Source organism: Oncorhynchus clarkii, unplaced genomic scaffold (assembly GCF_045791955.1).
Source record: "Oncorhynchus clarkii lewisi isolate Uvic-CL-2024 unplaced genomic scaffold, UVic_Ocla_1.0 unplaced_contig_11296_pilon_pilon, whole genome shotgun sequence".
NCBI classification, from domain to species: domain Eukaryota; kingdom Metazoa; phylum Chordata; class Actinopteri; order Salmoniformes; family Salmonidae; genus Oncorhynchus; species Oncorhynchus clarkii.
Window position 1 is genome coordinate 1,710 of NW_027259594.1, and position 13,291 is coordinate 15,000.

Genomic DNA, 13,291 nt, shown 5'->3' on the forward strand with positions numbered 1-13,291 from the left:
TACCTTCTATGTAGGTATACACACCTACACCTTTACCTTCTATGTAGGTATACACACCTACACCTTTACCTTCTATGTAGGTATACTCACCTTTACCTTCTATGTAGGTAAACACACCTTTACCTTCTATGTAGGTATACACACCTACGCCTTTACCTTCTATGTAGGTATACACACTTTACCTTGTATGTAGGTATACACACCTACACCTTTACCTTGTATGTAGGTATACACACCTACACCTCTACCTTCTATGTAGGTATACACACCTACACCTTTACCTTCTATGTAGGTATACTCACCTTTACCTACACCTTTACCTTCTATGTAGGTATACACACCTTTACCTTCTATGTAGGTATACACACCTTTACCTTCTAATGTAGGTATACACACCTTTACCTTCTAATGTAGGTATACTCACCTTTACCTTCTATGTAGGTATACACACCTACACCTTTACCTTCTATGTAGGTATACACACCTACACCTTTACCTTCTATGTAGGTATACACACCTACACCTTTACCTTCTGTGTAGGTATACACACCTACATCTTTACCTTCTATGTAGGTATACACACCTTTACCTTCTATGTAGGTATACACACCTACACCTTTACCTTGTATGTAGGTATACACACCTACACCTCTACCTTCTATGTAGGTATACACACCTACACCTTTACCTTCTATGTAGGTATACACACCTTTACCTTCTATGTAGGTATACACACCTTTACCTTCTATGTAGGTATACTCACCTTTACCTTCTATGTAGGTATACACACCTACACCTTCTATGTAGGTATACACACCTACACCTTTACCTTCTATGTAGGTATACACACCTACACCTTTACCTTCTATGTAGGTATAAAAGCCACCCTAATTCACACTCAGATTCTGTCAGATTCTACAGTTGCCCCGTCTCTGTCTCCAGGTAAGCTGATCACCAGTGTTGTGACCGGTATAGCTCACCGGCGCCCCCAGGGGGAGAGTTATGACCAGGCCATTAGGAACGACGCTACAGGGCTGTGGCAGTGCCCCTTCTGTCAACAGGACAACTTCCCTGAACTCAGCGAGGTGAGAAGTCATGTTCCCCAGGACTCTGACGTCTCTCTGATGTGTTCTAATATCTCCACATGATGGATTATTTCTTTCTAAATGATTTATTTGCTCTTTCTTTCTGCCTACCTTTACATTCTCCTCCAACTTTCTCTTCCTCTCCTCTCTCTCTTCCTCTCCTCTCTCTCTCTCTCTCTCTTCCTCTCCTCTCTGTCTTCCTCTCCTCTCTGTCTTCCTCTCCTCTCTCTCTCCTCTCTCTCTCTCTCTCTCTTCCTCTCCTCTCTCTCTCTTCCTCTCCTCTCTCTCTCTTCCTCTCCTTCTCTCTCTCTCTCCTCTCCTCTCCTCTCTCTCTTCCTCTCCTCTCTCTCTTCCTCTCCCATCTTCCTCTCCTTCCTTCTCTCCGCCCTTCTCTCTCTTCCTCTCCTCCCTTCTCTCCTCTCCTCCCTTCTCCTCTCCTCCCTTCTCCTCTCCTCCCTTCTCCTCTCCTCCCTTCTCCTCTCCTCCCATCTCTCTCTTCCTCTCCTCTCTCTTCCTCTCCTCTCTCTTCCTCTCCTCTCTCTTCCTCTCCTCTCTCTTCCTCTCCTCTCTCTTCCTCTCCTCTCTCTTCCTCTCATCTCTATTCCTCTCCCATCTCTCTCTCTTTCCCCCCTCTCTCTCTCTCTCTCTCTCTCTCTGCTAGGTGTGGAACCATTTTGACAGTGGTTCGTGTCCTGGCCAGGCTATAGGTGTGAGGGCTCGGATGGACAACGGTGTCCAGGGCTTCATCCCCACCAAGTTCCTCAGTGACAAGGTGGTCAAACACCCTGAGGAGAGGGTGAAGGTGAGACACACAGACCTGCCATACACACTGTCTCACTGTCACACAAACCAACACAGACACATACCATTCTGGTCCTTTAGAGCACACCCACCAAGGCTTTGATTCCCCATCTTCTAGCTCTCTCTCTCTTCAGGGCTCGATCTGTTGGTGACTGAAGTTGGTTCAGCTGTTTCAGTACCTGTACAAGTGTTCACCTAACTCCTCCTCTCCCAGGTGGGTATGACGGTACACTGTCGCATCATGAAGATTGACATTGAGAAGTTCAACGTGGACCTGACATGTCGTACGTCTGACCTGATGGATAAAAACAACGAGTGGAAGCTCCCTAAAGACAGTTACTACGACTTCGACACGGAGACAGAGGACACCAAGACAGAGGAAGAACGCAAGAAGAAAACAGCAGAGAACCAGTTAGTAAACACCATTATAGAGAACTAGTTAGTAAACAGCCAGTAAACAGTATTATACAGAGAACCAGTTAGTAAACAGCCAGTAAACAGTATTATACAGAGAACCAGTTAGTAAACAGTATTATACAGAGAACCAGTTAGTAAACAGTATTATACAGAGAACCAGTTAGTAAACAGTATTATACAGAGAACCAGTTAGTAAACAGCCTGTAAACAGTATTATACAGAGAACCAGTTAGTAAACAGCCAGTAAACAGTATTATACAGAGAACCAGTTAGTAAACAGCATTATAGAGAACCAGTTAGTAAACAGCCAGTAAACAGTATTATACAGAGAAGCAGTTAGTAAACAGCCAGTAAACAGTATTATACAGAGAAGCAGTTAGTAAACAGCCAGTAAACAGTATTATACAAAGAACCAGTTAGTAAACAGCCAGTAAACAGTATTATACAGAGAACCAGTTAGTAAACAGCCAGTAAACAGTATTATACAGAGAAGCAGTTAGTAAACAGTATTATACAGAGAAGCAGTTAGTACACTGGGTCAGGGTCAGGGCTGAAATATGTTTATATTAAACTTTGTGAACAAAACAAGACTTCAATGTTCTTAAAGTTATTCTTCTGTTTCTCACTTTCCTCTCCTCTTTCTCTCCTCCCCTTTTCTTTCCCATCCTCCCTCTTCTCTCTCCATTCACCCTCTTGTCCCCTCTTCTCTCTCCATTCACCCTCTTGCCCCCTCTCTTCTCTCTCCATTCACCCTCTTGCCCCCTCTCTTCTCTCTCCATTCACCCTCTTGCCCCCTCTCTTCTCTCTCCATTCACCCTCTTGCCCCCTCTCTTCTCTCTCCATTCACCCTCTTGCCCCCTCTCGTCTCTCTCCATTCACCCTCTTGCCCCCTCTCGTCTCTCTCCATTCACCCTCTTGCCCCCTCTCGTCTCTCTCCATTCACCCTCTTTCCCCCTCTCTTCTCCCTCCATTCACCCTCTTGCCCCCCTCTCTTCTCTCTCCAGCCTATATAAAACGTGTGATTGCCCACCCATCCTTCCACAACATCAACTTCAAGCAGGCTGAGAAGATGATGGAGTCCATGGACCAGGGAGATGTTGTTATCAGGCCCAGCAGCAAGGGAGAGAACCACCTTACTGTCACCTGGAAGGTATGGAGGGGGTGATAGGTCAGGGAGACGTAAAATAGTGCCCTGATAGGCTACTGTATAAAACACTGTATAAAACACTGTATAAAACACAGGTCGACCCTCCATCTGGAGAGCTACTGGCTCTGCAGGCTTTTGATCTAACCCTGCTCAAACACCAGTCAGCTTATCAAGGTCCTGTTGGAACAGCAGATTTTCTTTATAATGTTGTGTGTCCGAGCAGGGCTGCACCAAAAGCCTGCATGCCCAGTAGCTCCCGTGGAAACCACCTGGAGGGAGGTTGGCCTACCAGCAACATTTCAATTACAACCAAATACTGTTCGTCTTTATAAAATAATTCCCTCATTCAATGAACCGTTAATGTCGCGGTGTGTTGACTGACAGGTGGATGAATTTGTCGTTAGATGCTAATCAGACGTGTTATGTGTAGGTAGCTGACGGCATCTACCAGCATGTTGATGTGAGAGAGGAGGGCAAGGAGAACGCCTTCAGCCTGGGACACACACTCTGGATCAACACTGAGGTGAGGACACCGTGTGTGTGTGTGTGTGTGAGAGATGGGTTGTCCACATGCCTGTTCCACAACTCAAACTAATCTCTCTCCCCCTCCTCTCTCTCTCTGTCCCTCGTCTCTCCCTTTCTCTCTCTAGGAGTTTGAAGATCTTGATGAGATCACAGCTCGTTATATTCAGCCAATGGCAGCGTTCGCTCGTGACCTGCTTGGACACAAGTACTTCCAGGACTGTAACGGAGGGGACAGGAAGGTACGGGATGTGGGGGAATAATGGAGGGGACAGGAAGGTATGGGGGAATAACGGAGAGGACAGGAAAGTACGGGGGGATAACGGAGGGGACAGGAAAGTACGGGGGAATAATGGAGAGGACATGAAAGTATGGGGGGAGAATAATGGAGGGGATAGGAAGGTATGGGGGTGGGGGAATAATGGAGGGGATAGGAAAGTACGGGGGAGGGGGGAGAATAATGGAGGGGATAGGAAAGTACGGGGGAGGGGGGAGAATAATGGAGGGATAGGAAAGTACGGGGGAGAATAATGGAGGGTTATAGGAAAGTATGGGGGAGGGGGGAGAATAATGGAGACGATAGGAAAGTACGGGGAGGGGGGAGAATAATGGAGGGGATAGGAAAGTACGGGGGAGAATAATGGAGGGGATAGGAAAGTACGGGGGAGGGGGGAGAATAATGGAGGGGATAGGAAAGTACGGGGGAGAATAATGGAGGGGATAGGAAAGTACGGGGAGAATAATGGAGGGGATAGGAAAGTACGGGGGGAGAATAATGGAGGGGATAGGAAAGTACGGGGGAGGGGGGAAAATAATGGAGGGGATAGGAAAGTATGGGAGAGGGGGGAGAATAATGGAGGGGATAGGAAAGTACGGGGGGGATAATAATGGAGGGGATAGGGAAGTACGGGGGAGGGGGGAGAATAATGGAGGGGATAGGAAAGTATAGGGTAGGGGGGAGAATAATGGAGGGGATAGGAAAGTACGGGGGAGGGGGAGAATAATGGAGGGGATAGGGAAGTACGGGGCAGGGGGGAGAATAATGGAGGGGATAGGAAAGTACGGGGGAGAATAATGGAGGGGATAGGAAAGTACGGGGGAGAATAATGGAGGGGATAGGAAAGGAGGGGGGAGAATAATGGAGGGGATAGGAAAGGAGGGGGGAGAATAATGGAGGGGATAGGAAAGGATGGGGGAGAATAATGGAGGGGATAGGAAAGGAGGGGGAGAATAATGGAGGGGATAGGAAAGGAGGGGGAGAATAATGGAGGGGATAGGAAAGGAGGGGGGAGAATAATGGAGGGGATAGGAAAGTACGGGGTAGGGGGGAAAATAATGGAGGGGATAGGAAAGTACGGGGGAGGGGGGAGAATAATGGAGGGGATAGGGAAGTACGGGGGAGGGGGAGAATAATGGAGGGGATAGGGAAGTATGGGGCAGGGGGGAGAATAATGGAGGGGATAGGAAAGTACGGGGGAGAATAATGGAGGGGATAGGAAAGTACGGGGGGAGAATAATGGAGGGGATAGGAAAGGAGGGGGGAGAATAATGGAGGGGATAGGAAAGGATGGGGGAGAATAATGGAGGGGATAGGAAAGGATGGGGGAGAATAATGGAGGGGATAGGAAAGGAGGGGGGAGAATAATGGAGGGGATAGGAAAGGAGGGGGGAGAATAATGGAGGGGATAGGGAAGTACGGGGGAGGGGGGAGAATAATGGAGGGGATAGGAAAGTACGGGGTAGGGGGGAAAATAATGGAGGGGATAGGAAAGTACGGGGGAGAATAATGGAGGGGATAGGAAAGTACGGGGGAGGGGGGGAATAATGGAGGGTATAGGAAAGTACGGGGGAGGGGGGAGAATAATGGAGGGGATAGGGAAGGAGGGGGGAGAATAATGGAGGGGAGAGAATAATGGAGTGGATAGGAAAGTACGGGGAAGGGGGGATAATAATGGAGGGGATAGGGAAGTTCGGGGGAGGGGGGAGAATAATGGAGTGGATAGGAAAGTATGGGGGAGGGGGGAGAATAATGGAGGGGATAGGAAAGTACGGGGGAGGGGGGAGAATAATGGAAGGGATAGGGAAGTACGGGGGAGGGGGGAGAATAATGGAGGGGTTAGGAAGGTACGGGGGAGGGGGGAGAATAATGGAGGGGATAGGAAAGTATGGGGGAGGGGATAGGAAAGTACGGGGGAGGGGGGAGAATAATGGAGGGGATAGGAAAGTACGGGGAGGGGGGAGAATAATGGAGGGGATAGGAAAGTACGGTGGAGGGGGGAGAATAATGGAGGGGATAGGAAAGTACGGGGGAGGGGGGAGAATAATGGAAGGGATAGGAAAGTACGGGGGAGGGGGGAGAATAATGGAAGGGATAGGAAAGTATGGGGGGATGTTGTCTTAACCACAGAATGTGACACTATTACAGAAGTGTTTATTTTGATTCACTTCAAAAGCCTCTGACAGAATATTTGTTTTTACAAAGAAAATGACCTCCTTCCTGTTTAGAAAACATGTTTGATCTCTCCAGTGACCATAGTTTGTCTCTATTATTTTCTTTATTTATAGAGCTACATATCTCCTTTCTATTCATCCCCTCATCACCCTGTCTCTCCCCGTCCCTGTCTGTCTGGTAGAAAATGGAGGAGTTGTTGATCAGGTCTAAGAAGGAGAAGCCTACGTTCATACCCTACTTCGTCTCAGCCTGTAAAGACCTGCCAGGGAAGTTCATACTGGGATACCAGCCTCGTGGCAAACCACGGTGAGTTACCATGACTACAGCTAACTAACCCCTAACCATGGTGAGTTACCATGACTACAGCTAACTAACCCCTAACCATGGTGAATTACCATCACTACAGCTAACTAACCCCTAACCATGTTGAGTTACCATGACTAAAGCAAACTAACCCCTAACCATGTTGAGTTACCATGACTAAAGCAAACTAACCCCTAACCATGTTGAGTTACCATGACTACAGCAAACTAACCCCTAACCACGGTGAGTTACCATGACTACAGCAAACTAACCCCTAACCACGGTGAGTTACCATGACTACAGCAAACTAACCCCTAACCACGGTGAGTTACCATGACTACAGCTAACTAACCCCTAACCACGGTGAGTTACCATGACTACAGCAAACTAACCCCTAACCATGGTGAGTTACCATGACTAAAGCAAACTAACCCCTAACCATGGTGAGTTACCATGACTAAAGCAAACTAACCCCTAACCATGGTGAGTTACCATGACTACAGCTAACTAACCCCTAACCACGGTGAGTTACCATGACTACAGCAAACTAACCCCTAACCATGGTGAGTTACCATGACTAAAGCAAACTAACCCCTAACCATGGTGAGTTACCATGACTACAGCAAACTAACCCCTAACCATGGTGAGTTACCATGACTAAAGCAAACTAACCCCTAACCATGGTGAGTTACCATGACTACAGCAAACTAACCCCTAACCATGGTGAGTTACCATGACTACAGCAAACTAACCCCTAACCATGGTGAGTTACCATGACTACAGCAAACTAACCCCTAACCATGGTGAGTTACCATGACTACAGCAAACTAACCCCTAACCATGGTGAGTTACCATGACTACAGCTAACTAACCCCTAACCATGTTGAGTTACCATGACTACAGCTAACTAACCCCTAACCATGGTGAGTTAACATGACTACAGCAAACTAACCCCTAACCATGGTGAGTTACCATGACTACAGCTAACTAACCCCTCACCTTGGTGAGTGGTTGACGACCATAGAAATAGAATGAATAGAAGGGGTGTCTCCATTCAAGTAAATGATGCCATAATGGGTGGACTGGCAGCCATTTTGAGTGTACCCATAGGAGCAAAGCAGGAAGTAAAAGCAGGACATGTATCCATCAATCTGCTTTGATTTACAAAAAAATATATTCCATTGCATGAGCCACATCAGTTAACATAATTTAAATGAATATTCTACATTACCATGGAAATTATTGCTACACAATACCATGCAGCCATTGCGAGTGTACCCATGAGTTTACCAGTCAAATTGCCAGGGTTGGAGGTTCCGTTCATTCTATTTCTATTGTGTCCCTGACCTCATCTCTCCCATAGAAATACTAGGGTCTCTCCACACAGCCTGAAATCAAAATAAATGTTATTTGTCACATGCTTTGTAAACAACAGGTGTAGACTAACAGTGCTTTTCCCAACAATTCAGAGCAAAATAGACAATAACACCAATGAATAAATACACAATGAGTAACAATAACATCTACACAAATCCTAGAAGGATTGTTCAGCATTATTGTGTTGACAATGGAATTAGAGTGTGTGATTATGACAGAGCTCAGAGTAGTAGAGTTATGGGTTGGTTTTGAAGATGTCCTCTGTGTCTGCAGTGTTGAGTATGTGACCATCTCTCCTGACGGCTTCCGGTACCGCTCCCAGATGTTCCCCACCGTTAACGGACTGTTCCGCTGGTTCAAAGACCACTTCCAGGAACCGGTACCAGGTACATACTGCCTGCCCATTGGCTAGAACACCTGTCAATCTCTCTAGACCTGTGTGCCACTGCTATAGTTGTGCTATGTTGATTAGATTGGTTGTAAAAGTATTATTTTTTTATCTCCTAGTGGTCATCAACCCTTTCTGAGTCAACATCACTTTTGCAGTCAAAAAGCAAGCCGTGATCGACCGCTCATATAATAACTTAAAACATGTGACATGAACAGTTTTGTAGGAATGATGTTTGAGTGATAAGCGTAGTTCGTTATCATAGAATATTGGCTATATGCCTGGCCTGACAATATGGGTCTTCTCAGACCATATTATATATCAAAACTCGAGCTTTGATAAGAAAATAGATCAGTTGGTGCAGCATTTGCGAGGCACTGCGGACCATGTCAATCATTTTTTCATTTTTTTTTACTGGACTGATGGTACCTGTATCTGATGGTACCTGTATCTGATGGTACCTGTATCTGATGGTACCTGTATCTGATGGTACCTGTATCTGATGGTACCTGTATCTGATGGTACCTGTATCTGATGGTCGTGGTGCTTTCAAGACAACTGAGAACTCTGAAAACAAAACAAAGGTCAAATCATGACATCAGTGATCTTCAGGTTGAGAGCTCCAGAAAGTTGGATGGCTGTCCCCCCCAGAGTTCCCATTTGTCTTGGAAGTCAAATATTTCTTGGAATATCAGATATTTCTACGTTCCCAGTTGTTTTGAACACAGCATTAGTCTCCGCGGAGGGAGGGAGAGAGCAGCAGAGGGTCTGCCTCTCACGGTCCCTGCTCTCTCCTTCCTTTCCTCTGATTAGACTTGACCAGAAAGGGGAACACAGCATTAGTCTCCGCGGAGGGAGGGAGAAAGCAGCAGAGGGTCTGCCTCTCACGGTCCCTGCTCTCTCTCCTTCTTTTCCTCTGATTAGACTTGACCAGAAAGGGGAACACAGCATTAGTCTCCGCGGAGGGAGGGAGAGAGGGAGGGAGAGAGCAGCAGAGGGTCTGCCTCTCACGGTCCCTGCTCTCTCCTTCCTTTCCTCTGATTAGACTTGACCAGAAAGGGGAACACAGCATTAGTCTCCGCTGAGGGAGGGAGAGAGAGAGCAGCAGAGGGTCTGTCTCCCTCCTTTCCTCTGTTTAGACTTGACCAGAAAGGGGAACACAGCATTAGTCTCCACGGAGGGAGGGAGGGAGAGAGCAGCAGAGGGTCTGCCTCTCACGGTCCCTGCTCTCTCCTTCCTTTCCTCTGATTAGACTTGACCAGAAAGGGGAACACAGCATTAGTCTCCGTGGAGGGAGGGAGAGAGCAGCAGAGGGTCTGCCTCTCACGGTCCCTGCTCTCTCCTTCCTTTCCTCTGATTAGACTTGACCAGAAAGGGGAACACAGCATTAGTCTCCGTGGAGGGAGGGAGAGAGCAGCAGAGGGTCTGCTCTGTCCTTCTTTTCCTCTGGTTAGACTTGACCAGAAAGGGGAACACAGCATTAGTCTCCGCGGAGGGAGGGAGAGAGAGAGCAGCAGAGGGTCTGTCTCCCTCCTTTCCTCTGTTTAGACTTGACCAGAAAGGGGAACACAGCATTAGTCTCCGTGGAGGGAGGGAGAGAGCAGCAGAGGGTCTGCTCTCTCCTTCTTTTCCTCTGGTTAGACTTGACCAGAAAGGGGAACACAGCATTAGTCTCCGCGGAGGGAGGGAGAGAGAGAGCAGCAGAGGGTCTGTCTCCCTCCTTTCCTCTGATTAGACTTGACCAGAAAGGGGAACACAGCATTAGTCTCCGCGGAGGGAGGGAGAGAGAGAGCAGCAGAGGGTCTGTCTCCCTCCTTTCCTCTGATTAGACTTGACCAGAAAGGGGAACACAGCATTAGTCTCCGCGGACGGAGGGAGGGAGGGAGAGAGCAGCAGAGGGTCTGTCTCCCTCCTTTCCTCTGATTAGACTTGACCAGAAAGGGGAATACAGCATTAGTCTCCGCGGAGGGAGGGAGGGAGGGAGAGAGAGAGCAGCAGAGGGTCTGTCTCCCTCCTTTCCTCTGATTAGACTTGACCAGAAAGGGGAATACAGCATTAGTCTCCGCGGAGGGAGGGAGGGAGGGAGAGAGAGAGCAGCAGAGGGTCTGTCTCCCTCCTTTCCTCTGATTAGACTTGACCAGAAAGGGGAACACAGCATTAGTCTCCGCGGAGGGAGGGAGAGAGAGAGCAGCAGAGGGTCTGTCTCCCTCCTTTCCTCTGATTAGACTTGACCAGAAAGGGGAACACAGCATTAGTCTCCACGGAGGGAGGGAGGGAGAGAGAGAGCAGCAGAGGGTCTGTCTCCCTCCTTTCCTCTGATTAGACTTGACCAGAAAGGGGAACACAGCATTAGTCTCCGCGGAGGGAGGGAGAGAGAGAGCAGCAGAGGGTCTGTCTCCCTCCTTTCCTCTTTTTAGACTTGACCAGAAAGGGGAACACAGCATTAGTCTCCACGGAGGGAGGGAGGGAGAGAGAGAGCAGCAGAGGGTCTGTCTCCCTCCTTTCCTCTGATTAGACTTGACCAGAAAGGGGAACACAGCATTAGTCTCCGCGGAGGGAGGGAGGGAGGGAGAGAGAGAGAGAGAGAGCAGCAGAGGGTCTGTCTCCCTCCTTTCCTCTGATTAGACTTGACCAGAAAGGGGAACACAGCATTAGTCTCCGCGGAGGGAGGGAGGGAGAGAGAGAGCAGCAGAGGGTCTGCCTCCCTCCTTTCCTCTGTTTAGACTTGACCAGAAAGGGGAACACAGCATTAGTCTCCACGGAGGGAGGGAGGGAGGGAGAGAGAGAGCAGCAGAGGGTCTGTCTCCCTCCTTTCCTCTGATTAGACTTGACCAGAAAGGGGAACACAGCATTAGTCTCCGCGGTGGGTGGGAGAGAGAGAGAGCAGCAGAGGGTCTGTCTCCCTCCTTTCCTCTGATTAGACTTGACCAGAAAGGGGAACACAGCATTAGTCTCCACGGAGGGAGGGAGGGAGAGAGAGAGCAGCAGAGGGTCTGTCTCCCTCCTTTCCTCTGATTAGACTTGACCAGAAAGGGGAACACAGCATTAGTCTCCGCGGAGGGAGGGAGGGAGGGAGGGAGGGAGGGAGAGAGAGAGAGAGAGAGCAGCAGAGGGTCTGTCTCCCTCCTTTCCTCTGATTAGACTTGACCAGAAAGGGGAACACAGCATTAGTCTCCGCGGAGGGAGGGAGAGAGAGAGCAGCAGAGGGTCTGTCTCCCTCCTTTCCTCTGTTTAGACTTGACCAGAAAGGGGAACACAGCATTAGTCTCCACGGAGGGAGGGAGGGAGGGAGAGAGCAGCAGAGGGTCTGTATCCCTCCTTTCCTCTGATTAGACTTGACCAGAAAGGGGAACACAGTTCACCTGGTGGTTGAGGCTCGAATCGCACCGCATCTGCATTAGTCAGGCACAAATTCATGTTGTTCCAATGACCAGAGAAAGTGAAATACTCCTCGGTATTAAAGTATCCATGACGAGCTTCTAATAATAATAAAAGCGCCGGGCCATCAATACACTTGGCTACTCATTCACTGCAGCAGTGGAAGTACTGAGAAGCTGTTTAATGTTTTGTAATAGTGTTGATTAAAAACTTAAACGTGAACTCGCTCCTAAAAAAAGCAGCTCTTTGCTGTATTCTTTGACAGTCTCTCTGTGGTCATGGTTTTACAAGTTATTACATCTAAGTTGGGCAAGTATCAAACTTTGCTATGGCCTGGGGTCGTGGAAGCTCCTCAGGCACTGTGATTTGATATATCAGATTGGCCACCCAAGTAGGCGCACTCGATTTAGCCACAGATCTCCCAGTCCCCCAGTTTAACTTTTCAGACAACTGAAATGGTTCAAAATGGGAACTTTGCTTACCCGGTGCGCAGGGCTTCTCAAATCAAGTGCACCTCTCGCCAAAAGCGCAACATGAATTTAAAAGAAGGAGCGCAAGCCTTTATCACAGCCTTTAACGTTGGATTTTCTACAGAAATGTTTGGTGATCGACTGGGAATGCCTTGAAGATCGACCGGTTGGTGACAACTGTCCTATCCTGTGGTTACAATGTCTGTATCCTTGTCTCCCTCAGGCATCACCCCCAGCAGTAGCAGTCGAACACGGACACCTGCCTCTGTCAACGCTACACCAGCTAACATCAACATCGCAGGTCAGTCTCTCTCACACACATTCATCCCCATCAAAATGTATCAATCCTAAAGTTGATAAGCATTTTATCCAGTCAAATATCCACTGGATGTCTGATGCTACTTTCGGGTTCAACCTTTCTTCTCTCTCTCCGTCTCTTTCAGACCTGACGCGAGCGGTCAGCGCTCTCCCACGCAACATGACCTCTCAGATGTTCAGTGCCATCGCCGCGGTGACGGGGCAGGGGCAGGGCCAGAACGCTAACACTACGCCTGCCCAGTGGAACTCCAGCCAATACGGTTACACCGGGGGAAGCAGCGGGGGCGGGGGAGGCAGCTCCTCAGCCTATCACGTGAGTGGATTTTTAGCATTGCTTTATCGATGGTCCAATGGTTTTGTATTGGGGTCAGATGAAGGTAACCTCATCCACTGCCAGTGTGTAGCAACCACCATGGTGATACTAAGGAAGCTTGTTGTGGCAGAAAGATCCATCGTTGGTCTTCGTCACATTGGAGAGATGTGAAGTGAATAATGAGGTGTAGAATGTTCCTTCTCTGCTGCTGTTGGCTACAATGTGTAAATAGTGCTTCGTTTTAACCACTTCCTTCCCTCTCTCTCCCTCCGTCCCTCTCTCTCCCTCCGTCCCTCTCTCTCCCTCCGTCCCTCTCTCTC

General features: G+C 48.4%; 1 protein-coding gene across 1 annotated transcript in view; it reads left to right on the forward strand.

Annotated features, from left to right (window-relative positions):
* Positions 1–942: 942 nt before the first annotated feature.
* LOC139400341 (transcription elongation factor SPT6-like) overlaps positions 943–13,291 on the forward strand; it is a gene marked incomplete at its 5' end in the record, with an annotated part of 16,120 nt that continues 3,771 nt past the window's right edge. The window contains 11 exons of the mRNA XM_071145309.1: positions 943–1,085; positions 1,786–1,887; positions 2,101–2,170; positions 2,223–2,297; positions 3,308–3,453; positions 3,881–3,973; positions 4,101–4,214; positions 6,606–6,730; positions 8,378–8,490; positions 12,564–12,641; positions 12,784–12,971. Coding sequence (XP_071001410.1) covers positions 943–1,085; positions 1,786–1,887; positions 2,101–2,170; positions 2,223–2,297; positions 3,308–3,453; positions 3,881–3,973; positions 4,101–4,214; positions 6,606–6,730; positions 8,378–8,490; positions 12,564–12,641; positions 12,784–12,971 — 1,247 coding nt within the window. The remainder of the gene's footprint in view (positions 1,086–1,785; positions 1,888–2,100; positions 2,171–2,222; positions 2,298–3,307; positions 3,454–3,880; positions 3,974–4,100; positions 4,215–6,605; positions 6,731–8,377; positions 8,491–12,563; positions 12,642–12,783; positions 12,972–13,291) is intronic.